The sequence below is a fragment of the Mchenga conophoros genome, linkage group LG9 (genome assembly GCF_057382185.1).
Source record: "Mchenga conophoros isolate Kocher_MC1m ecotype Shallow Benthic linkage group LG9, M_conophoros_male_GT1.1, whole genome shotgun sequence".
Classification (NCBI taxonomy): Eukaryota; Metazoa; Chordata; class Actinopteri; order Cichliformes; family Cichlidae; genus Mchenga; species Mchenga conophoros.
Window position 1 is genome coordinate 3,244,868 of NC_140534.1, and position 27,442 is coordinate 3,272,309.

The 27,442-nt window shown below is 41.0% G+C and overlaps 2 protein-coding genes across 2 annotated transcripts in view; both read left to right on the forward strand.

The window, feature by feature from the left end:
* The window catches only part of LOC146566611 (phospholipid phosphatase-related protein type 4-like), a 32,605-nt gene extending 8,888 nt beyond the window's left edge, over window positions 1-23,717 (forward strand). The window contains exons 9-14 of the mRNA XM_085286157.1: window positions 2,865-3,050; window positions 11,050-11,179; window positions 12,819-13,014; window positions 18,845-18,902; window positions 20,082-20,255; window positions 20,836-23,717. Of these exons, the coding sequence (XP_085142283.1) occupies window positions 2,865-3,050; window positions 11,050-11,179; window positions 12,819-13,014; window positions 18,845-18,902; window positions 20,082-20,255; window positions 20,836-22,533 (2,442 nt within the window). The 3' untranslated portion in view covers window positions 22,534-23,717. The remainder of the gene's footprint in view (window positions 1-2,864; window positions 3,051-11,049; window positions 11,180-12,818; window positions 13,015-18,844; window positions 18,903-20,081; window positions 20,256-20,835) is intronic.
* The window catches only part of LOC146566608 (uncharacterized), a 183,448-nt gene that overhangs the window by 84,434 nt on the left and 71,572 nt on the right, over window positions 1-27,442 (forward strand). The gene's annotated exons all lie outside the window — the stretch shown is intronic.

Here is a 27,442-nt window from a genome sequence, read left to right on the forward strand (position 1 = left end):
TTGTAGATTTCCGGAAGAGGGGCCATAACAACCATCTGCCTCTCTTCATTGGCAGTGAGGCGGTGGAGAGGGTGAGCAGTTTTAAATTCTTGGGGGTAACTGTGACCGAGGACCTGTCCTGGGGCAACCATATCACCTCAGTTGTACGGAAGGCCCAACAGCGCCTCTACTACCTGAGGAGACTGCGGAGCGCACACATTCCCAGATCTCTGATGTTGAACTTCTACAACTGTGCCATCAGCAGCGTTCTGACGTATGGATTTCTAGTGTGGTTCCCCAGCTGCACCAAGGCCGATCAGCAAGCACTCCAGCGGGTGGTGAAAGAAGCTGGCAGAATTATTGGAACAAGTCTGCCAGAGATCAGTAATATCTTCCCCACTCGCTGTCTGAGGAGGGTGCACAGTATCCTGCGGGACCAACATCACCCTGCGCGCCACCTTTTCCATCTGCTGCCCTCAGGGAGAAGGTACAGGTCTATACAGGCCAGAACATCCAGACTGGCCAACAGCCTGTATCCACAGGCTGTGAGGCTCCTGAACTCTCTGCCCCCCTCTCACGGACAATAACCATATCCAACTTCTTAATAGCAATGAACTGGTCTGCATTGGTGCATCATATCTTTATTCTCTTCCCCCTCCTGCCCCCCCCTCTTTCTTAAATAGATAACTATCATATCTGATATCATATCTCACAGTACAATAATATTGAATGGGTTGCATTGTTGTATTTTGTCATGTTTCTCAGGTCTTTGTCTGAATTTCTACGAACATTATTGCTAAGGATTGTCTTATTGCATTGGAGTCACACTGGGTTAAATATATACACTTGGGTTTTAAGGGGTATTTATTATTTTCTTCTCTTTTTTGGGTTGTATGGAAGCCCCAAACGCAATTTCATTGTTCTTGACAATGACAATAAATAAATAAATACTAAATACTAAATAAATACTAATCGCCTGAGCCAAGGTGTGAAACTGGGTGTGGGTCCCGTGGATGAGAGGTGAAACGTCTTCAAGTAACTTAAAGAAGTCCAGACGCTTTTCTTTGCAAGCTCCTTTGATGAAGAATAGAGTCCTGGCCCCTAGCCCTGCCAGTGTAGCAGAAATGATGAGGATGATGATGCAGCAGCAGCCGTTCTTCTCTGCGTGAGTAGCTTAATGTTGTTCGTGTGTAATTCACGTTGAGTAGGCTAACCACGTGATTACATTAATGCATGTAAGGTGAACTAGCAAACATCATCATAGCTACATGCAGCTGTCTTCTTGTTTGATGGCAGATACTCCCTTCACCCTGGCCAAAAAGGCTAAAATGACCAAAGAAAAAGTGGAAAACAGTTAAACATGAGAGGTTTTTGGACAAAGTTTGTGTTTTTTCCATTGTTTAAGCACTGCTTCCAGCCAAGAGTGATACCATATATGCCCTATAGCTGCAGAGAAGACTAACATTGTTGACTTGTTACGAAAAAACAGCTGAACATGAGAGGTTTTTGGACAAAGTTTGTGTTCTCCATTCTTTAAGCACCGGCACCGTTTCAAAAGTACCGGTTTGGCACCGGTATCGGATAAAACCTAAACGATACCCATCCCTACTCCCGAGGGAATAATAAAGTTAAATTTAATTTAATCTAATCTAATAACTTTAATCTCAGCCAAACCGATTTACTCACGAACAAATAAAACACTGAAAAAGTCAAACAATAACATTTTTAAGTTATCAAAGTGACTTATATATCATGCTTAACCCGAGTAGCGAAAGACCGCGGGGGTTTGAAGACGATGTGTCAGTCGGCTCAGATATTTGAAGTTTACACAGCTACATTCTCACCTGAAAATATGTTAAAAAGTTTTTTTGCGACCCAGAAAGAGAAATAAGAGTAATATTAAAACTAAGTTGCTACTGCCATTGTTAGAGACTGGAATTGGCTGGGCCGCGCTATGAATTCTGCGATATGGTTTTTTGAATTTTGTTGTCTGGGTGGAAATTTGGGAGAAATTCGGGAGAATGGTGGCTCCGGGAGATTTTCGGGAGGGGCACTAAAAGACCACGCAGACCACGCCCCACCACAGATTGATTCACACTATTTGCTCAAATCCAGCTAAATGCACTCAGACTGACTCGGTGGCGTTTCATAAAACAGATGGACTGAAAGAAAACAAAAAACACTAAAGCAATATCAAATATGGTACTTCATATTTTTCCCATATTATAGTTTTTCTTCTTGGTAAAACCCACTGCTCATCTGGCAAGCAGAGTGTGGTTAGATGGGCCATGCTGGGCACCTAGGAGATGTTATGGTACTGGGCACTGGCAGTTGAACTCTGGTGAAGAATGTCAAAAGGAAAACCGAGTATGCTCCCGTTTGCACACATAAACCTCCTCTCAGCTTCACAGTTCTGCTAAAAACAATGTCCCTAGCTCACTGTATAAAGCAGATATTTATGTAACTAGTTGAGTATTTTGCTTACACATCAGTACAGCGAGTACTTCCATTTGCTGAATTGAAAAAGTAAATACCACATTTATAACTCTGACCTTATTTTATAGTTGGGATTGAACTGAACATGTTATAATTAATGTTGTCTTAAGACCTGGTTGTCATTTTGTTTGTTGGGATGTAATTAATAAGAGGAATTAAGTCCACGTGCCATCTTGCATAACCGTCCATCCATCCTGACCTTTCTATGTTGTTGTTCTTATTATGAAATGAAATGTTAATGTGCTCATTGACCCACGGGTTCATATGGGCATTTGCAGCTTTGACTGGCTGTTTAGCTATTCAGTGGCAATCTGCTGAAGCTCTTGCTGTTTATGACTTTGAACTAACGCCTCATTTTCTCTGTCTGCTGATGTTGTGTCTGTGTGTAGCTGCCCATCCTGGTCTCATCTGTGGTGAGTCTGTACTTCCTGGAGTGGACGGATGTGTTCAAGCCAGTGAAGTCTGGCTTCAACTGTCATGACCGCAGCCTAAGCCTGCCCTACATTGACCCTAACCACGAGGTCATCCCCTTCCTGATGTTGCTCAGCCTGGCCTTTGCTGGACCTGCCATCACAGTAAGGCTTCACACTTGACAACAGCCTTATTTTAAGTCTTGAAACAGTGCAAAATAGCCTTTAGCAGTCATTATGGAGGTGCTCTAGTCTTAGATTTTATAGTATAAACACACAACCATTGTAAAATGTAAATTAGAAAGAAGGGGAAGAGATCTGCATTTTTTCCTCTGGGTGTCCGTCATCTTTATCACAAATCAAATTACCAGAAAAGCTCTGAGAAAACTGTCAAAGCTAACAGGCAGTGAGACTCCAGACCTGGACAACTCAAGTGCAGGACTCGGGAGATTACAGCTCAGTGCATTTATTTACAGTGAAGTTATTTACAGTTACCTTTGCAGTTATTTATTTGTAAAACATGCTTGGAATCGTATGATTTTCGTTCCACTTCTCACGTGTGCACCACTTTGTGTTGGTCTTTCACGTGGAATTCCAATAAAATTGATTCATGTTTGTGGCTGTAATGTGACAAAATGTGGGAAAGTTCAAGGGGGCGAAATACTTTTGCAAGCCACTGTATGTACGACAGTTACAATACAATACAACTTTATTTATGTAGCACAAAGACCAGAGGTACATCAAAGTGCTTCTCAATAATACAATAGTAGGAAACTAAATTAAAATTACATAAAATTGAAATCACTTAAGGAAGTGCAAAATACACTACCAGATGAAACAGAGCGCTAATTACTCGGCAGTGCTAAGTTAAATAAATAAGTTATTGATCGTAATTTAAAAGATTGAATGAATTCAGACACGGGAATATCAACTGGAAGATTATTCCAGTAATGCAATAATATAAGTTAAGATTGCATACAGGTGCGATTGGAAAATGCAATGAATACTACCTGATAAAAACACCAACTAGTGTCAGAGTTCATGTGCAAGTGGGGGTGGGGCAGTCAGTGAAAGGGCGGTGTTGGATTCGGAGGGAGGAGCTGGATACAGGTCTGGAGTTCATGTGCGTGAGAGTCGAGAGGGACGGAGCAGGGCGAGACTTCAGCTTCCTGACAGCCTGATGGACGAAGCTGTCTCTCAGTCTGCTGGTTCTAGCCCGGAGGCTCTGGAGTAGCAGGAGCACGGTTTTAACTAACCGATTAGCTCGATGATCCAGTGAATACAAAGTCTCAGCAGCTACTTTAAGTAGTGGCTTCTTAATTAGATCATTAGGTGGGTGATTGGAGCAGGTGTGTTCGGCCACAGACGGGAACCTGTGATGAGTCCCGCCCACAAACACATACAAACAAGAACAAGGACACAAGGAAAAAGAGAATGTCATGAGGGACCATGACCAAAAACAGGGTGAGGACATCTAACAAAGCTGAAGTCACAGAAAACTAAGAACTAAAGTCACAAATAACAATACAATAAAAAATCATCTTAAGACAACAAGAAGTTCAGGGAAATGCAGAATAAAATTATTAACAGAAAAAAAAATAATACAGAACTCGAACACATAATATATCAATAAAGAGCTGTAAAAGCTGCTAATAATAAAATGCTCAAACAGATTTAAGGAAGGATCATGTCAGTTAAACCTCAGTTAAGTAGCAGAAGTGTTGATGAAATTAACAGGCATGAATTAACATGTGTGCTAGAGTGGCAACAATGAGACAACCCCCAGGACAATGTTAAATTGTCTCTGATCAAGGAATCAGAAACTGACTTCATGAGGGGGGCCTGAGGGCCCAGCGTACTCTAGTGGGTGCCTGTGAACAGCTGAAATTACATTATTTGGAAATGGTCCAGGAAACCTTACCAACTTTGATTCTACAAGTTTTCTTCTTAGATCTTCACTGAGTTCATTGGAGTTCAAGGTTCAAGGCTCAAGGTTCTTTATTTGTCACATGCATAGTTAAACAAGTATAACACACAGTGAAATGTAGCCTGACACGCTCCTCGACATTTGCAAAAAGGGGGGGGGGGGGGGTAGAGGAAGAACATTATATATATAGTATATACATTAGGTGAATGTGCAGTAGTAGCAGCAAGCAGGTGAATTCTGTGCATTAAGTGAATTAAATAAGAATAGACAATCTGACTATTTTACAGGATAGACAATATAAACATATTTAAAATTAAAGGAATTTGAAATGTACATTGTGCCTTGGTTTAGTGTCTGGGAGAGTCCTGTCTCAGTCAATTATAGATGATGTGAGAGGGCGGGTGTGTGTGTTTAGGGCACGGATGGCTTGGGGATAGAAGCTCCTCTTGAGTCTCTCTGTCCTTACCCGGATGATGCTGAACCTTCTACCAGATTGCAGAAGTTGGAACAGTTTGTTGCCTGGATGGGACGGGTCCTTCAGTATCTGCGCTGCTCTAGTCCGGCATCTCCTGGTGTAGGTGTCCTGAAGCGGGGGGAGAGCAATCCTGCAGCAGCGTTCTGCTGTACGGATCACTCTCTGGAGAGCTTTTTGGTCCTTCACACAGCTGTTCCCAAACCACGATGTCATGTTCTGTGTGAGGATGCTCTCCACAGCGCCTGTATAGAAAATCCTGAGGATCTTTGGAGAGACCCTGAACTTCCTCAGTTGTCGTAGGTGATACAGGCGCTGCCTAGCCTTTTTGGTCTGGACCTGAATGTGGGCAGCCCATGTCAGGTCTGAGGAGATGTGGACACCAAGATACTTGAAGGACTGCACCCTCTCCACTGGAGCTCCATTGATGATAATGGGCTTGTAGTCTCTGTGCTGACTCCTTCTGAAGTCCACCACCAGCTCCTTGGTCTTGCTGACGTTCAGCTGGAGGTGGTTGTCCTGGCACCACGATGCCAGATTCTTCACTTCATCCATGTAGGCCGCCTCATCATTGTTGGAGATGGCACCCAACACCACTGTGTCGTCAGCAAACTTCACAATGGTGTTGGAGCCATGGGTGGCCACACAGTCTGAAGTGTAGAGGGAGTGGAGCAGTGGCGAGAGGACACATCCCTGAGGTGCTCCTGTGTTGATGGTGATGCTGTTAGAGACGCATCTATCCACCCTCACCACCTGAGTTCTGCCAGTGAGGAAGTCCAACACCCATGCACACAGACGGCTGTTAAGTCCCAGATCCCTCAGCTTTGTGAACAGTCTGCAGAGCACTATTGTGTTAAACGCTGAACTGTAATCAACAAATAGCATTCGCACATAGTTACCCTGTTTCTTGTCCACGTGGCTGAGAGTGGTGTGTAGGACGTGGGCGATGGCATCCTCTGTGGATCTGTTGGATCTGTAGGCGAACTGCAGCGGATCTGTGGTGTCTGGGATGGAGGAGGAGATGATGTTCTTCAGCAGCCTCTCAAACACCTTCATTACTACTGAGGTCAGTGCAACTGGCCGGTAATCGTTCAGGGATGAGGGTTTGCTGTTCTTGGGCACAGGGATGATGGTGGATCTTTTGAAGCATGTGGGGACCACAGACTTCGCCAGGGACTCGTTGAAGATGTAAGTGAACACACCTGCTAGCTGGTCAGCACAGCAGCACAGCAGACGGCCGGTGATGCCGTCTGGCCCCGCCGCTTTCCTTGTGTTCACTCTCCTCAATGCCGCTCGGACGTCATGCTCCGCGATGCTGGTCACCGGTCTCTCGCTGATGACGTCACTGTCCTCGGTAGTCAGGCGGTAGATAGCATTAGTGAATGCAGAGTCAGCATTGTTCTGAATTCTGTCCACTACCAGAAAATCCTTGGCTTCAAAGTGGCTTCAAAGTTTCTCCATCCATCCATCCATCTATCCATCCATCTTCTTCCGCTTTATCCGGGGCCGGGTCACGGGGGCAGCAGCCTAGCAGGGAAGCCCAGACTTCCCTCTTCCCAGCCACCTCCTCCAGCTTATCCGGGGGAACACCAAGGCGTTCCCAGGCCAGCCAAGAGATATAAGCTTTCCAGCGTGTCCTGGGTCTGCCCTGGGGCCTCCTCCCAGTGGGACATACCCGGAACACCTCACCCAGGAGGCGCCCAGGAGGCATCCTTGTCAGATGCCTGAACCACCTCAGCTGGCTCCTTTCGATGTAGAGGAGCAGCGGCTCTACTCTGAGCCTCTCCCGGATGGCTGAACTTCTCACCCTATCTCTAAGGGAGAGGCCAGCCACCCTTCGAAGAAAGCTCATTTACACCGCTTGTTTCCGCGATCTCGTTCTCGTCATTACCCACAGCTCGTGGCCATAGGTGAGGGTAGGGACGTAGATCGACCGGTAAATTGAGAGCTTCGCTTTTACACTCAGCTCTTTCTTCACCATGACAGACCGGTGCAGCGTCCACATCACTGCGGCCGCAGCACCAGTTCGTCTGTCAATCTCCAGCTCACTTCTCCTATCACTCGCGAACAAGACCCCAAGATACTTGAACTCCTCCACTTGGGGCAGGAACTCATCCCCAACCCGGAGTGGGCACTCCACCTTTTTCCGGCTGAGAACCATGGCCTCAGATTTGGAGGTGCTGATCCTCATTCCCGCTGCTTCACACTCGACACTAATAACTGCTGTCATATCGAGTGAAAAAAATACAACATGCTTTTTTTACATAAATATTGGTACAATAAGTGGTGTAAAGTGTGTAATATAAAGTATTGAATGAATGTGTTTGAATGGGTGAGTGCAGCTTATAGTGTAAAATGACTGAATTGCCAGTAAGTGTAGAAAAGTTCCGTATATAAATATCAGTGCCATAATATTTAGACACAGTCGTGTAAATCTGATGTAGAAACCTGGTTTGGATATAGGGCTGGGACAACGCGTCGACGTAATCGATTACGTCGACGCAAAAAATACGTCGACGTAAAAAAATCTGCGTCGATGCGTCGTCACTTTCAAAAAAAGACATGGCGGCAGCGAGTAGCGGAATCATGAGTGAGGCAGTTGCAGTCAACTTAAATCACTCCACCCGAACACGCAGTTCTACAGTATGGGGATATTTTAACAGAAAAGGAAGTGATTCAGTCGTTTGCCGACTTTGTAAGGTGGAAATAGCCTATCATAAAAGCACGACAGCTATGCACCAGCACCTCAAACGACTGCATCCAGGAGCAGCTTCTGCAAAGGACAAACCACCGTAAGTTTTCAACTTTTTTACTAACGCTAGTTTTTACCCGTTAATTCATCCAGACCCCCCCACGTAGACGTACACTCACTCATAGACACAGAGATAAACACCCAACCTCCGTAAATGCAAAACTCATTTAACCCTTGTGTCATCCTTTAAAAAACTTAACGATGATCACCCTGGGGACCCAAAAAGGTCCCGCCCCGAAAAGTGCAATAAAAATGCTATATACTAATATTTTTCACCACTTTAAATGAGTCAGTCTTGTAAGACTACTGCTGCCTGAAATATTCACATAAAGTTTTAATTATATTTGCGTTGTTTCAACCCTTTACATCCCAGTGTTATTACATGAGCGCCCTGTGTCTTTAGCCCCAAAAAACAACATAAAAAACAACTAAATATTTTCAAAAAAAACCATTTGAAGTAATATTTGATTGTTATTATAAGTAGGCCTTTAGATGGACCAAAGATTGGCACCAACACTCATCTTGACCTGCCATTATTTTTATTTTATTTTTGCAGGGGCAAGTTTAAAAATTGAAACTTCAAGGCCTTGAGTCTTCATTGACATCCAAAAAAAATAAATAAATAACATCATATAATAATGATTTTGGGATGAAGAATAGCGTTTATAATGGAAGTCAATGGGCCCAAAACGGTCCCCAGGGTGATCAGTGTGAGTATTTTTGCTGCTCAGCCGTGTTAGGCTGATTTAAGAAAATCAGACTGGAATTTTAAATTTCTTACAAAAACGAAGCCGTTTGGCAAGTTTGGCTATATTACACCCAACACAGTGGAAATGGCTTTCATGCGAACATAAGAAGGGACACAAAAAGGCCCCAGTATAACACAAGGGTTAAGCTGCTGAGCAGTAACATATAGCAGCTGCTGTTGTTATTGTTTTTTTGGTTTGTGGCCCATGCTGGCGAAATGAGTCTGAATGCACACAGGCTGATTATCAGAATCGGCGAAAGACAAAAATGTGAGACAGCGAATTGGCCGCAGGAGAAATGTTAACAAGGATAATGCACCACCTGCTAAACGTAGCCGTCGTGGACACTATTACAACATTGTTAAAGTGCTTGCAAAAGCAAAATGACAATGAACTCTTGATTTGTCAAATTTAATGTGTTTCATCCTATTTCAACGCTGTTTTTATACATAATGCTTCTCCAGCTTGATCTTATAGGTCAAAGTTATGCCATCTAATGACTAGAAAGCAGTGCACCAGTAAAGGTGCCATCAGCCCTGGGTGTTTAAACGTTATCTTTTCCAGCCATCATGATTACTGCATATCATATGTTCAACATTGGGGATTATCATTAACCTCTTACTGTTATGCTATGAAAGCACATGGCATAACAGTATGTGTGTATATATCTATCTCAACCAGATCCTTATCAAATTATTTTGATATTATGCTTTCCATATGATTATTTTGTAATTATTCGAATTCATCTGTGTGCTGTGTGTGATTTATGATTTCAGGAATAAACAGAAAAGTCTGGAGGACTACTGTCAGAGAAGAAGTATACCATGCACCCCCCAGGGGGTGGCTGTACTTACTGAGAGCGTCTTAGCTATGATTTTAAAAGACAAGAGACCACTTGCTGTGGGTGAGGGATTCAAAGAAATGCTGACCACTTTCCAGCCAGGTTACACTCTGCCGTCTAAGCGTCATTTTACAAGCATGATGGAGAGAAAGTATGAAACTTCAGTGGAGAAACTAAGGAATGAACTAAAAAAAAGCCACATCCAAAATCTCCCTTACCACTGATGCTTGGACAAGTCTGGTCACAGAGTCCTACTTAGGGGTAACTTGTCATTTCATTATTTGTTCAAAGACGCCATTTCTGCTGTTTGTATATTATTAATTTTTTGCTATGATTTCCTTTGTTATATTTGTTTTGCAAAACATTTAATTTTTTGTTTAAAACAGAAGATTGTAGTACAATGTTATTGTGGATTTTGTTTTGTGAATGAAGAGCACTTTTTGGCAGAAAGCAAAGTGAATGTTACATTTTGTTTGTTTAAAGACACCATTGTTGCTATTTATTTGAAATGTTTTGTTAACTTTTCCTTAATTTTATATATGTTTGCACATTTCATTTCTTGTTAAATGCTATCTCTATTGTATTGATTGTACGACCTCTACAACTTTATTTTGAATTTTTTTTTTATTAAAAGGTCTTCAAATGAATAAATTTGTGTTTTTCATTTATATACATAAATTAGTAAATGTGAAATTGCTATACAAGTCAAATAATGGGGGAAAAAATCGTTAATCGAATCGAAATCGAATCGGATTGAAAAATGAATCGTTAGATTAATCGATGCATCGAAAAATTAATCGCTAGATTCATCGATTAGGAAAATAATCATTTTGCCCAGCCCTATTTGGATAATTTACTTCTATGCATCTCTGAGTCTTTGGACGTGTTGGTTACTTTCACAGTAAGTTTTATAGACTTTTAGATATCATCACTGTAAAAAGCATAAAACTTAAAACACCTTGGAAAGTAATTAAACTTTGCAAACATAAATTCCCGTATGAAAAATTTGCAAGAGAAAAATGTGGTGTACATTTCTCTCTGGTTTAGGGTGGGTCATGTGTCCAGGGTCAGTTTTGATAATATGCACATCACTGGAGCCCCCCTCTCCCTCTCCCTTTTGCACCTGTCCAATGCTAAATAATCTCTAAATATTTATTTTTTCCATCCTTCTGGTTCTGCAAAGATGTGTAATCCCATGCAGAGTGCATTTGTGTGTTAGCTACGTGGCTGGGTTTATCCGAGAGCTTTGAGTGGAATCCAAAGAACAAGCTGTGGCACATTGCTCACATAAAGCAGCCAGTTCCCGTTCATGTTCTCAAACTGGCTGATTATGTCAGAACCACTTTGGCAGAGATTTATAGTCTGAATTTTCTGAGTGTCTCCTCCTCTGTGAGCAGACGTAACAGGTGAGTTGTTGTGTTGACAGATAATGATTGGAGAGGCCATCCTGTTTTGCTGTCTGTCTTGGAGAAAGCTCGGCGGTGGCGGTGAGGCTAACATCAACGCAGCTGGCTGCAACTTCAATTCCTTCATACGCAGAGCCGTCCGATTTGTTGGTAGGTTGATTTTTTTAAACTGCACACTTACTCATGTCACATAAAGGCAGTCCATGGTAGCCAGTTAAGAATTCTAGTACCTTTGTGGTGACACTTTTTTCCTTATGGGAGCTCAAAATGGGAATTTTACAAGACTCCCCAATTTATTCATATACATTTTTTTATTCTATGCCATCAAGTGCTTTATAATTATTTTACGCACACTCTCGATACATTGGGAGGTGCCCAAGGGTACTTGGGCATTCCGAGTGGAGCAGCAAGGAATCAAACCATCAAACCTCTGATTAGCAGACCTGCTCTACCCTCTCTGAGCCACAGCCACCTCTATGTGTGCATTTTATCTGCTAACAGTAAAATTACTATTATCTCAATGGATTCATGCTTTTCGTTTTGGTTTTGCTTTATTAGCATTGGATATTAAAATTGATTCAGTCTCTAAAGACGATGCATTCATCCACAGTGCTAAACCAAAATCATATAATTCCAGCATTACCCAAAAGTAACAAACACAAACTTTGTTTTTAAACCATTTTTGGTTTGGTCATTACTACATGGTAAATCATCCAAATGGTAAATCATCCAAATGCATCCACTTTATAAATTAGCACATCATCCACATTGCAGTGTCACACTATTTGCTTCACTTAATAAATCCGGCCTGTCATGGTCCTGGGCCATGTTGGCCCAGTGTTCTTAGTTTTCTTGTATGTTTGTATTTTGTTCCCTGTTTAGGTTCTGTTTCCTGAGTTGCCCTGTTGTGTTGTTCCCTGAGTGCTTTCCCTTTGTGACTCTCACCCCCTGTGTGCCCCTCTGTGTATTCATGAGCCCTCGTCCCCTTTCGTGTTTATTCCGTGTCTCCCCTGCCCGTTATGTTGGTGTTCTCCCCGTGCTCTCTCTCCTCCTGTCTGAACCTCTGTACTTCCTGTTTCACCTCTACCGTCAGTGTTGTGTTCACTCCTGCCATGTCCCGTGATTATTATCAGTGTCACCTGTGTTCCCCGTGTGCTCCCACTTCCCTCGTTAACCCTCTGTGTATTTATGTCTGCGTCTCCCTCAGTTCTGTGTCGCGTTTTCCCTCATGTTGTGTGTGTTCTTCCCTGTGTTTCTTGGCGAGCTTTGTATTTAGTTTTCCCAGTTTAGTTTTGTATTTCCTACGTTCTGCCTCTCCAGCATTAAAGCTGTAATTTTTGAGTTCATCCCCGTGTCTGTGAGTTTTGCATTTTGGGTCCTCCTCGTGCCTGCCACACAGCGATCCATGACACGGCCACATAAATACTCTCTCACTCACACAAAGAAAATATAATACATAATACAACACTTCACGGTAATTTTATGGCAAAGTTGTTTGTCGACTGCAGCCTCAATTGTGTAGTTAATTTATTATTCATCGTCATTTTACCCTCCTTCATTTTTGCTATTATTAATTGTTGGACAATTCGTGCGGCGTTGAGAGCAACCATTGAAAAACTGAGCTGAGTTAAACTGGACTGGATTGTGAAGTGATCCAGCGTCAGACTATACTGCGATACATTATTTTGTCTAAATAATACAACCATACAATTTAAACTAAACATTGTAAAATCTGATATTCTCACTCTTTTTCCTCTTGGTAAGCACATATCTCACCATCTATCCTCAGGAGTTCATGCGTTCGGTCTTTGTGCCACGGCCCTCATCACAGACGTCCTCCAACTGATGACTGGATACCCAACACCATATTTCCTAACTGTGTGTAAACCCAATTACACCACCCTAAATGTCAGCTGTGAACAGAACCCATACATAATGGAAGATATTTGCTCAGGGAGTGACCCTGCAGCAATCAACCAGGGCAGGTAAGGAAAGAAAAAACACTCGATATGCTCCACTTTACACTGAAAGACTTGGATTCTGAACACTTTCACGCAAACGACACACAAATTAAGAGTGGATCAGTTTTGTAGTCAAGAAAAATCATTTAACGTGATTCTTTGTGATGCTTTATATCACTAGCTATAAAGTACATTAGCACTCTTAGAGGGGAATATAAGACAATTGTCTTATAAAACAGAGAAAAAAAGGCTTTTTCTTTTTAATATTATTATGAAGTATATCACATAAAGAACAGAGCAGGGATAGATTGGAAAACTTACAGACAAGACAGAGTTGGTAAGAAAAATAATACCAGCAGGACTGTGAATGTGTGCAGTGAATGTGAGGGTGTTAATTTTATTCAGTCCAGGTTTAATGCAAATTAGGAGAGAATTATGACAATAATAATAATTATAGTTCAAGCCAAACATCACCACCAATAATCCCAATCAATAACTACGACCAACAATGACAATAATAACAGTGTCAATCCCAAAATGACTTACTTACCTGGATGACTGAGCATGCATCAAGACAGATAATGACAACAAATTACAACAATAATACCGTTATAAGAAAATTATAGGGAATAACTCAATTGCATGCATCATCAATTCTGCAAAAGTATGCTGGAAGGATGATGACACTTCTTCAGAAGCTGGACAATGATGCCAGGAAAAGCACGAAGCAACTAAGTAGGTCATTAGAAGAAGAAACAAACTACTGGAGAGAGGAAGATGATCAGGGAGCCAGAAAGAGACAAGATGAGAAAATTAAAGAGAATGAGGGAAGGAAAACAGCCTAATTACACACCAGGGAGGGAGAGAGTGTATGAAACAAGGGAATTCAATACACATGACATTAATGAAAACAGGAAAAAAGAACAAAGGGGAAAACACAGATAAGTCAAATGAAAATTCAGTTTGGATTTCATTTCTGCTGTGCTAATAGCAACACAGGCAAAGTCACCACTCTGAAAGACTTTTATCATTTGGCTCTTTTACATCAACAATGTGGACTTGTGATTTAAATCAAAGGATTTAACACAAGTTTTGCACAAATTGTTTAGATGTATCGCCATTTCAATACATGTCACATATTTCAAAATCAAATGTTCAAAGTAAAGCTTTTAAATATGGATTGTTTTTTAGATCTGGATAAAACACCTTTAGAGTCAATGGCCTGTATTTGTGTAGCACTTTTACTAGCCCTAAGGACCCCATAGCGCTTTACACATCCAGTCATCCACCCATCAGTGATGGCAGCTACATTGTAGTAGCTGACCACCACCAGTAGGCAACGGGTGAAGTGTCTTGCCCAAGGACACAACGACCGAGACTGTCCAAGCCGGGGCTCAAACCAGCAACCTTCCGGTTACAAGGCGAACTCCCAACTCTTGAGCCACGATCGCCCCACCAATGACCACCTTAAATGACCACCTACAGTACAAATATCACACGATACTGTGTTTCCTGTGATTTATCTTCATGCTTGTTTGAATTATGATCAGGTGAATGACTTTCTTTGCCTTAAGAAACTCTTGAGCTGTTTTTGCAATATGAATATGACTGAAACTGAGAAGAAAGTACGAGCCTGTACACTTCACAACTCATTCTGCTACTTCTATCAGCAGTCACATCATCAAGAAACATTACTGAAACAGTTCCACCTTGTACCATACATGCCCATGCAATAATGCTGTGATATACTTCAGATCATGAGTGTTCTTTTCCATCTCTATACCTTTCTCTTACCATCCTTCTAGTACAAGTTAATCTTGATTTCCCCTACCCAAAGAATTTTTCTTGACTGAGTAGGTCATGTTGTGTGGTCATCATGGTCTTTTGGTGTTGCTGAGCTGGCCGGTGCATTCTTTTTTTTTAACAATGTACCATGTTCTGCCTTTTATAAATTACACTGGATTATACAGTTTTGCACACTGCACTAGAGCTCCCTCTAGTGGCTGATGTGTAATATTGTTTTAAGTGCTTTGGAAAAAGAAAAATAGAGGAAGTCCATCCAAGATGGCTGAACGTAATGCCGAAATATTACAGTTTTAACCTGATATGGACCTTAAAATATTGTTGCTTTGGACGATATTTGTCTATAAGAATGAGTGATGATAAAATAATTGTCTCTTTGTTTTGTTTAAAAATGGTATGATAATTTGTAAGTTTAGGTGAGATCAACACCAAGGTACCTGTAGCTGTCCACAGTCTCAATGTACCTTGTATGTTCAGTGGTTGCAGTGGAGGATGTTTGTGCCTGTGGAAGTCTACCACCAGCTCCTTGGTTTTTCTAGTGTTGATCTGGAGGTAGTTCTGCTGACACCAGTCCACAAGGCCATAGGTCAGTTTTCATCAGTGATGAGACCAACTATTGCAGAGTCATCAGAGAACTTCTGCAGGAAGCACTGGGTGGAGTTGTGAGAGAACTGCAGTGTAGATGGTGAAGAGGAACGGAGCCAGAACCGTTCCCTGTGGGGCCCCCATACTGCAGACAACCCTGTCCGACACACAGCCCTGAGTTCTCACATACTGTGAGCGGTCAGCGAGGTAGTGAAAGATTGTGAAAACTGCATTTCCCAGAATCCTTTGCAGTAGAGATGGAATGTTCTCAGGTTTAGCTAGAAAATGAAAAGTTTTTGGGAAGCCATTATATATCTTGCTCTGATGTCAGGTTTTTGTGTTGTACACCCTTTTTTTGAAGTCTCATATGAAGATTATTGTTCCTGTCCATTTTCTTGGCTAAGTGCATTTGCTACAACAGACTCCACCATTCCATACTTGGTATCCGTAGCCAGTCTTGGTAATGATCTGGCTGAGTTTGTTCGCCACTTCCCAATCCTCCTGATGAAGGCCCTTCCTGTTGATCTTGTACAGTTCAAGGCATTACAGGATCCATGTGTGAGGCATTGAGTCATAGGCTTTGTTGTAGTCTATTCATGCAGCGCGCAGGTTGGCCAGTCTGGTCTCACAGTCTCAAGTGACTGCCCTGTCTACACTTGTACTGTATTGACTCTGTGTTTAATCATTACAAGACAAAAAATTAGATTAGATACAACCTCCTCTTTTTGGAATCTGTACATGCTTATTCCAATATAAGTAAGACAAGACATTGTAATTCACATGCTTAAAATGGATGGAACCTGGACTTTTCTGGTCATGATTTCTGATACCATACTTATCCTTACCCATAGAAAAAAGTGCTTGTGTTAATAGGTGAATGAGGCAAGTTCTGTAAAGCTTTGAGTGCTCCGGTGCTTTGGAGTAAAAGAAGCATGTTTCACTTCGCCTTATCTCAGTAAGGCGATGTGAAAATGAACAAATATCATCTTAGGTTGACTTAAATGTGCTTTGTTCCCCTTTTATTAAAACACAGAAAAACACGTCACACAAAAATACTGCAAAAGGAAACGGTTGCCTTATATGCATTAAGTATATAAACTCAAAATGCACATCTCACTTAAAAATTAAGATAGCCAAATGTAAACAAATCAACTTGTTAGAGTCCTAAATGATCACCTTTAAAGTGCTAATAACATCATGTACAGTGAGACAAGCATGGAGAACAGCACTGACTGGGAGAGGCTTTGAACAGACGACATACTCAGTTCAATTCAACATGTACGACTTTAAGAATGCACAATGCACTCTTTACTGTAACATAAGTAATACCACACAAATTTATTATTACCATTTGCATAATGTGCTTCTTCTGCAATAAATAATTTCAACTTGTTCTAGAATATATTTCACCTTCACAACCTGCAATGAAATTGTTGACATAATTTTTTATTAAATACTTTTTAATTTAATCTAATTAATAATAACTTCTGTTGTTGCAGGATGTGGTAATAATCTTCCCTGTGGTATCAAAAATGGTATTAAGTATCAAGTATTTTCCTAGGCATTGGCATGAAGTTTGAATATCTAGTAATGTGACAACCATAGTCCTTTAAGATGCAGCTATAAAAAATTAGAAGTATTTTAGATGTTAGGAGGGGTATCACTGCATAAATGGATTGGTTCTTATATAGTGCTTTTCTACTCCACCTGAGTACTTTTTCTCATTCACCCATTCATGCAAGCACTTTATTCTATGCAAGATTTATACTCTGATGGATGCACCAAAGAACAACTTGTAGTTATTTTCTTGGCCAAAGACATTTGGTATGCAGACTGGAGCATGCAGGGATTGAACTACCAACCACTAACCTTCTAATAAGGTAGATGACCTGCTCTGCCTCCTGAGCTATAGACACCACATAGCAGTGGGATGCCTCACATTACAAGGGTGCACAGTCTCGTCACATCTGATTTGTAGAACTGAACAATAAACACAAACGTTTTTCCTTTTGCTCCCTACATTTTAACATAAATATATACTGTCTACTCCTTACATTTTCAAAACAGGCTCACTACTTCTTACTGACCAGTTGGTATAGAAGAGAATAACTCCCCCCAAAAATGCAGCATTTATGTCATGAGAACTACCCTGAGCAGTAATGACAAGAAAAATTATATCCTAGTCATTATACAAGAAGGGAAAAAAACAATTTAAATTGGAAAACCAACTGGAAAAATCAATTTGTCATCAACATGATTACAATTACCAGTAATCAAGTAACTTGAACAAATACTTGTTTGTACAAAAGATGTACAAAAAAACAACCACACAATTTCTAGGATGTTATGTGTTTTTAACAGAATACTTTATTTTCAGATGTCATGGTTTTCTTCGTTTATGTCCCCTAAGGCTGAAGTATGATTTTCTGATTGTTAATTAGAAAGAAAATACAAAAGTTGAAGCAGAAGAGACAAGTTTCTCTGAAGAGATGGTGAATAGACAGATTTTAAAGAATGAACATTACAAACATTTAATCTCTCTAATATTGTATCTGACAGAATTTTTTTTAAAGCAGCACAACTGTGTGTATGTGCTGTATGTGTTGTTCTGAGTTTACAACTGGACTTCTTCCCCCTCAGAGAGACAGTGGTCTGTTCCTTCCTGCATGTGTTCCAAGAGCCAAATAGGTGCTTTTTGGACGCTACTACTACGACTGGTTTAAAGGACGCTTCAAATGATTATTGCACTCCAGCTTTAAATATTATGCATGTCTTTTGTATTATTTATTACGTTTTGAAATTGAAACCTGAGTTTTAAACTGACATACATTGCAACACTTGTGTTACAATGAGATTAATGCAGATATAATTATAATGGTTATGTCAGCACTAGAGTTGACCCACTTCTAGTGCTGACATAAGCTGTGCTATCTGTTTTCAAACCCTTAATGCAATTTGCATGACACCACAGATGTTGCAACTGTGCAACTATGTTTTCAGGATGAAATCATACAGCTCCATAAATGCACCAACACTTACCAATGTGCACACATGCAGAGTCAGGAGTTAGCATGAGGCTTTAATATCAGGAGCTGTCATAAGTAGGTCATGGATGGAGCAAAGTGAGAAACTAAGCTACAGATTCACTTTCCTTCTGTAGCACTCTGCAGTTTATAACGCTAGCTTAATTTGGTTCTGCTTTGTTTATATAGGCCAGTTTACAACAATAGTAGCCTTAGGCAAGCCTTGTCTCTATGCTTGTATGTGTTTCATTAGTAAACATATGACTGCAATGTTACAGAGCACATGAAATGAGGTTCAGTTTTGGTTCAGTCATTTAGTCCCTAAGATAGTGTGTAGGATTTTGTTTTTGATATCTCAGGCCAGTTGTGTTTCTTTTTACCTCCTGCTCTCCTGCTGAGGTGAATCTTGGATGAATTTGTTTTTGTTCTTTTGTCTCTTGCAGGAAATCCTTCCCATCACAGCATGCTACTCTGGCATCCTTTGCTGCCGTCTATGTTTCGGTGAGTGATGTTTTGAGCTCGTGCAAATGGTCATCCCCAATGTTACAGCAGAAGTCCCTCACAACTTCTTAGGATACCGTTGTCTATTTGACTTAACAAAAAAACTTAAATTCAACTTATCTTCTTATTTTTTTTATCAGTTACATAACAAACAACTCAACCCTCTGTGAACCAAACAGGCTTTCTTTTCAGTTAAAATGTAAAATGAGTTTTTCTCCTCATGGAATATGTCTGTGAAGGTTCTCAGTCATCCAGGTTATCATAGTTTAAGGAGCTTGAAAAGAAAAGGATCTGGACAAAGAGTGACCTTGGTCCTTTAGATGCAGATGGACTGTCGAGTCCATCTCGACGGGACAAGACTCAGCTGTCCATCTAAAGGACAAAGGTCACTCTTTTGAGGACGCCAGTGTTCACATTTTGGACAGAGAAGACCAATGGTTTGAAAGAAGGGTGAAAGAAGCCATCTATGTCCTCTGTGAGCGACCATCTTTGAACAGAGGCGGTGGTTTACGACACCAACTGTCTGCCATCTATAATCCAGTTTTGAGATCCTTCCCTCAGCACACATCCTAGAGCATTTGACCTCAGGAAATCACAAGATGGGGTGGGGCTAGGTTTCACAATGAGCTCACCCAAAACCCTGGCTGATTGTGACCTACACCCGTTTTCACACCTTGGCTCATATGATTAGGGAGAGAATCATTAGGGGGTCCATGACGTTCGTGGGGGGACACTCCCATGGAGCTTAAATCTGGGACTCTTTACACCAGTTGCTCTTAGAACTGAAGAAGCTTCTCGGATGAAACATCTTCAAGGAAACTTAAAGAAGTCCGGACACTTTTCTTTCCGAGCTCCTTAGACTCCTCATGGAAGATGCTTTGAGCAGCAAAAGTGAAAATTATTGTATTTAGACATAGGAAAAATGCACTTATATTGGTGAATGAGACATATTGTACAAAGTGCTGAAATTGTTCAAAATCAATTGTATCAGCTTCAGCTGAGTGTAGCTTCAGCTCATTCCTTAGCTGTGCACTCCATAAATTTGTTTTTATTGTTTGGGGGAAATGGTAGTATTTTGAGACAGATCCACAGTATGCTACCTCCCTAAGCGTATATGACAAAAACCAATAAGCTTAAGGCTATAAATAAAACCAGTATTGTATTTGCCGTATGTTGCAGATGTATTTCAACAGCACTCTGACGGACTCATCCAAGCTACTTAAGCCCCTGCTCGTCTTTTCTTTTATTATGAGTGCCATCATTTGTGGCTTGACCAGGATTATTCAATACAAGAACCACGCAATGGACGTCTACCTGGGCTTTCTACTTGGAGGTGCTGTTGCTGTCTATCTGGTATGGAATTAGATGTGGTTTTTGCCACTATGGGTACAGATGTTCTCATCATAATAAAAGTTTATGTTTGGAGACACATGTGTTGGCTGCTTTTAAGTTTTCAACCAACTTAATTTAAATCAAGGTTAGATATTTTATCAGGTACAGTATGTATGAGATTTAGTTGGATTCAAATTGAGTTAGACAATCACCAAAGTCAGTGGGATTTTTTCTCACATCAAAGCACTCAATCAAATAGTCTCATGAAAGACTGGCGCTTTCAATGTAGTATAAAGCATTGAACCGACTAAATTGTTCACAGTGTTATGGGTGGGATTAAGGGACCTGAATCCATCCAGTTCAACAATAGACCCATCCTGAAGGCCCATGAGAAGTATTTTCTGTTTTTCCTTAATTTATACACACACTTGAAATCGCTTGTAATAAAAAGGGTAGTATTACTGTAGTTACAAGGCCCTGCCCAAATTACACTAGCCTATCCAAAATCAGAATCCAGGTATCAAGCATGAAATCATATTAATATTATATTAGGTTTTAAGTAAAAGAATCTAGAAGTGTTTCTCTGTTTCTCTGTTGCCAGGGATTGTATGCAGTTGGAAATTTTCAGTCTAGTGAGGAGACCAGCAGCAGTCCTCCTGCACTTGTGCACTGCCCACCTTGCTCCTTGCCACATATTAGCCAGGAAGCTGTCCTTAACCACCTGCAAATGAAAGCTAGCATATCTGGGGAGCCTACCATCCCCATCTCCCATTCTGAGGGTCTGCTTCACCGAGGTCTTCAGCAGCAGAGGCCCGATGGAAGCCTGAAGCGCTCTAGTGCAGATGTGGAAGTGATATCCCCACACAGCCCCCACAGCAAAGATGCCATGATGACCTTTAGTCACACTCTCCCTCGGGTCCACACCCCACAGGCTATGGCAGCATATGAAGAGGCAGCTAGGCGCCATGCTGCCACCCTCCACCATGCCTCCATGGACTCTAGCCGCTCAAAGCAGCTTTTGTCTCAATGGAAAAGTAAGAACAACACTCATAAGTGTTCTCTTCAGGTCCCAGATTCATTCTCCTCGTCTGTAGACTCGTCATCAGGGCCGCCCTCCCAGCATCCACACCATCATGGCAGCATGGAGCTCCGATCAAGCTCTGAGCCATCTGCTATGGGTCTGAATGGTGGTTTTGATGCCCATGCATATATGGCCAAACTGGCCACAGGTGCTAGTACCACTTTACCCACTAACTGTAGTGGTATCACTGGAGGAGCTAGGATAAACATGCAGCCTCGACCTGGGTCTTCTCAACTGGTCCACATACCAGAGGAAGGTCATGAAAGTTATGCCATCTCTGACAGGACAGTGGGAGGCGGAGGAGGAAATGAGGGGATGTCAACAACAAACAGCACTATCCAGGCTACCTGGCAAAGAGCTGCAGAGAAGACTGCAACCTGCAGGACTAATGAAAATGGGCAGAATCTCCAACCTCGAATCATGCAAGTGATTGCTATGTCTAAACAGCAGGGACTTCTACAGACCCATTCCAAAAGCTTAGATGAAAGCAGCATGGCGTGCAACAACACAGGGAGTTTCCAAGGCACTGCTCACTACAGGGCACTTACTGATCAAGACCCCACCAACACCACAGGGCCCAGCTCATTGGGCAGCACATCAGGCAGTATTTCAGGGAGCACTGGTGCAATTGTCAGAGTAGAAGCACACCCCGAAAACAGCAGACCAGTGATCCAAGCTCCATCTACAGATGGAAGCGGAACATGGAGGTGGCGATCCCTGGATCACGGCACTGGAGCTGGTGGAGGTACAGAGACGATTGGTGTAGGGGGAGCATCAAGTGGGTGTTTGAGGCAGTCTTTTGAGCTCAATGATCTGAACAGAGACTCAGAAAGCTCTGACTCAATACGTGAAGGATCTATTGACAGAAAGCGTGCCAATCACATTGTTACTACCACCGCCACCATTAGCACCCCACCCATAATTACAGTTCACACGCAGAAAACTGGGCAGTCAGAGCAGAGGGTTCAACCACAGGGCCTCTCTACTATAAGGGTAACTCCAGGTGATGGAAGCACTTCTGGGTCTGGAGGAGGTGGTGGCAGTGGCGAAGGTGGAGAGAGTGCTTCAGAAACCCCTTCAGTCACCTCAAGTCGAGAGTCCACACTACAAAGAAAAGTCAATAACATCATCCTGATTCCAGAGAGAGCCAACAGCCCAGATAATGCTCGGAATATTTTCTACAAGGGAACATCTATTACTCCTGTTTACAAGGACTAAAATAATAAAAAACTGAGCACTGCTGAGATGCAACGATATTTTTAAGGAATCCCCAAATTTACAACCTGCCAATGTCTATATGATAATAAAATAAAAGAAAGGGTTTTAGTCAGCATGATTTTTGTAAGTGTTTACACTAAAGCACAACCTTTTAAGTGTTGTAGAAATCACTGTGTACTTTTGTGGTCACTCCCTATTGTAATGTAGATGCTCTACCAGTGGAACCTTTTTTATAGTGTTTTGGATAAAAACATCCACAAAAAAGTAGCGCAGAAACAATGAAAGTGTAGCAGACTACTAAAAATACTTGTATCATAGCCGTAAAACCAATGTTTCGTTCTCTGAACTGTAAATACTGTGTATGGTGCTACACCCCCCAAAACAGTTCACGTACTACATGACATAATGTAAAATCCCAATAGATGCAAAATGTAATATTTCATAAAGCGTTAAAGAATGACATGTGAAAGAGAGAACTTTTATATTCTGTCTCTTTTCTGTACAAATTCCACATATTCAACAAAACACTGTTTAAACCATAAGTGTGCTTAGCATTCCTTCTGTAGCTATGACGTCAAATATGCTGTGACTTGCACTGAAATAAGTGTTTACTGTACAACGTATATTGTTAACCCCAATTTTGTCTTTATATCCTCTACCTATATTTGGACCTCCACGTGGGTCCCAGATCTAAGCACAACAAGGCAGCAAACTGGTGAAATATTCTTCTTTATACTGAGAGGTAATTAGTAAATTTTTGTTCACAATAAAGTAACAGAATATTCAGCACCTAGAGTTTGGATATAAAAACCATGTCTACAGTCCCTAAATTGCTCACCCATTTCAGCAGGTGGCCCACATGTTAAAAGGCTACAGCACAGGCCTGGGTTTGAATCTGCTCCAGGTTCCTGCATGTCGTGTCCCTTCTCTCGACCTGCTTTCCTGTCCACTTTCTCCATAATGTCCTAGCAAAACAAGGGGAAAAAAACCTATGCATTTTCAGGCACAGATCTATAGCAGTGTAAAAGCATGTGTTGCACCATAATTTTAATGTCACGTACCCTTTGTTAAAATTTGAATTATAACTTCTGAGGTTATTTTGCATTTAACACATCTAAAAGTAATTTTAATTACAGTCTCGTTACCAGATAGAGACAAATCTGGTCTTTAAGTGATGACGTGATGAATCCTGCTTCTGGGCCCAAACTACTCTGAATTTATTAAGGCTCTTGTGTTTTTAACATGTTTTAATGCTTTCTATCTTGTTCTATTTAATCTCAACAAGCCCTTAACCCTTTAGAGCCGGTCGGAGCGGGCACGCTCTGTTTTGCTTAACTATTTTTAAATCCCGGTAACTCTGCAACCACGTAAGCTAGCGCAATAATTTGTTTTTGCATATGAAACCGGAGGAGTTGTACTTACATCTTATGCCATCAGCTTGTCCTCGGTCACAGTTTCCTTCCACATATAGCTTTGCAAAAACTGCATAAAAAGCACTTGCAGCAACAAAAACATAATATTCCAGAAACACGCTTTGCCGATCCGATCAGCTGTTCATAACACTTCCTACGTTGGAACAGACGTCAGCGCGAACTATCGCATGTCCGCCATGACCTGCCCGAAACCGGAAGTGACGTCATTTTTGCGGAAATGTAGTTTTTTTTTTTTTTTACCATCGGGGCCTCAGGGACTATACTGGTGTTTTTAAAAGTTATGTTTGACTTTCTGACTTTCTGTGTCTTTTCTGGGATGCTTAGGACTCATATTGCACTGCTGGAAATAGTTTATTTTGATGCAGATGCTGCTTTTTTGCAAATTTGCAGTATAATATTTATTTTCGTTTTTCCTGCAGTATATAAAAATTTGTGCATTTCAAAAATAAAACTATGAAGACACTCAAAATAAATTTCCTGTGGTAGGAAACTATTTTGTGCAACTTTTTTGTACTTACAGTTTTGAGGGATAAGCCTCTTAAATTTCTCTAACTAGAAATATATGTTAAAAAAGCAAAAACGATTTTCAATTTTTTTGTAGTTTATTGCACTTTTTTGCAATTTATGTAATCACTATGCACTTAATGAATACATATTATTAAAAGCTGGGCTATAATTGTTGTATTGAGGTATAGCAACTTGAAATGCTCCCAAAAATGGCACCACACCATGTAAAAATATAATATAAGCTCTGGCGGACTTGGTTCTATGGTAGGTCTTAAAGGGTTAAAAACAGTCATTGATCACTGTCGGCCTCTCTCGGCTTTTATTACCGCTAATCCTTTTAAAGCTCAGTTTTTAAAACCTTACGATGTAACTACAGCCCAGCCCATGCAGCAGTATATTAATGACTAACTTCGTATTGTGGATGGATTATCTCAGTTGCTCTCGTGACTGAAGTTTGGTCCGTTTACAGCATCCTGCCATGTGATTACATTTGTTCCTAACCATCGGGAACCCTCACGTTAACTTTTATCGAGTGGAAAAAAGTTAGCGTTCATCCTCCAGCTTCACTGTGTTTATGCTATGCTAACGTAGCTGTGTCGCTAGTGATCATGTAGCACATCATTATATACCAGCTAGCCCAACTTAATAACAATGTTCCCTCTAAGCTGCGCACGTGTGCAATTGCGCACTGCTGGCATGTCTCTGTGCACAGAAAATCTGTGTTGCACACACAAAAAAAGAATCTAACCCGAATTGAAATTAAAATTAAAACTTTAACAATCCTGTTTTGCAGTGTTAGTCAGTAAGTGACTGGCTGCTCCCGTATGGGATTAGAACGATGCCACCTTATCCCATAGTCCAGCCAATGATGCGATTCACATTCGTATATACGCAGCTAATCAACGTCGTTGACAGGCTATGACAGCGTCCTTATGTGCCGACACCGGTGTTTTAGCGAGCAAAGCGGCTGATGTGGAGTGAAGCCACGTTAATGACAACGTGTACAACCATTGGAGATGTGAGCAGGACAGACGGAACAACTGACGGACAAAGTGTGGACTTTATACCAGTTTTTAAATTGTGTTGATCGGCCACGTAAAACCAGAGTTATGATAAAATATCTGCAATGTTTGGTTTTCTTCCTGAATACTGTCGTTGTTTATATTTACTGCAGGAAGAAACGGTAACGGTTTATAAGGAAAACGCTCGAAAGCCTGTGAGCAAAGACAACAAAAACAAAAGTCTAACATACATGTAAATGCTGTGCTTTGATTATTTTAATAAACCTTGGATGGATTCGATGCTGGTGTGACCACAGTGCACACGTCTGCTGTTGCAAGGGACCGCTCAGGGATTTTGTGTGTTCGCTCAGACACATGAAAAATTAGAGGAAACATCGTTCCCTACAAACCCTACAAACGTCACTGCTGTTTAGTTTTCTGTCTTCATTTATGTTGGAAGTGATAACAGAGCTGCAGGTTTGAATTGTTTCAGAAATCTCTCAGTCAGAACATGCTATATTATGTTTAGGTGGAAGTTAGCGAGCTAACTTCCTGCTAACTTCAAACTCTGTTAAATTTAATAAATTCTGTTTTCATGGATGCCTGGATGTTAAACTTAATTGTTACACCTGGTAGAGCAGCAACACTGATCATTTTATTACAGATGAAAGAATTTAAACAGTTTTTAACTCTCAGTGATGCTGCAGTGTTTGTTTGACGTTGGGGCCTGAAGCAGAGTTTGAGCCCAGGCACGGTTAATGACGTCAGACTTAAAAGACCAGATTATATTGGAGAAACAAAGAAACACACAAAGTAAAAGTTGTATGTACTTTATGTTATGAATGCTCGATCCACATAAGAGCAGATATAGATGAATAAAATGGGTGACAATCTGTGTTTTGCTAAATGACAATCACTTTTGACGATGTTTTTCCTGGTACCAGACTAGGGTTTTTTGGGTTTTTTTGTAAATATTGGTGACCAACAACTGGAATATTTACGATGAAAGCATGGAACGTTTCAAGTTAGTCACATTAGATATACAACAGTATACACACACACACACACAGACACAACAAAACTACAAAGAAAATTGAATAAAATGTCAAATTTATAGAGCCCCCACAGGATGTCATTCAGGATGTCAGGATGTCAGGATTCACTTGTAGCATTGCCCAACAGCCCAATATATATATATATATATATATATATATATATATATATATATACAACCCTCATTTACAGGTGCTATGTGTAACAAATTTCAAAGAAAATTGTAATACCTCATTATAATTATCACGATGAAAATAAAAAATGTGATTTTACATGACTAAGCATGTAAAATGTGTGGACCAATCTTTCCACGAATGCAAGAGCAGCATCATGTTTGCTGCAAATTTATTTTGTGCCATTGTGCAATTTATTTCTATCAAAACTAATCCAGGTACTTTTCTTTAATACTCTATACTGTGTAGAAGCCAGTGTATGCACATTCTCTCAATAATTTTCTCTCAAGGGATTTTGTTCCCCTACCACAGGAAAAAAAATCCCAGCAACACTGGGATCACTGTGACATATAAATCCCTATACCATGGTAAGGTTGCTGTTCATGGAGGGGCGTTTCTATCTTTGCTATCACTGTTTGAATGTTACCATTGTACAACCATGGTACGTTCTGGACAGGTTACCAGTCTGTGATGAGGGTGAAAGGTTTCAGTGAAAAGCACAACTGCAGTGCTACTTTTTGCAAATATTTTTCCTATTGTTTCTTAGCACCAAATCCTGCAAAAAGACAAAACCCTCAACCTCACTGGTTCTCACCAGCCATTGCCATTCAGGCACATCACAAATGGTAAATGGGCTGGTTTTATATAGCGCTTTTCTACTCTATCTGAGCACTCAAAATGCTTTGTACAACTCATTCATTCACCCAAACACGCTCATTCATACAAGCACTTTTCTACGTTT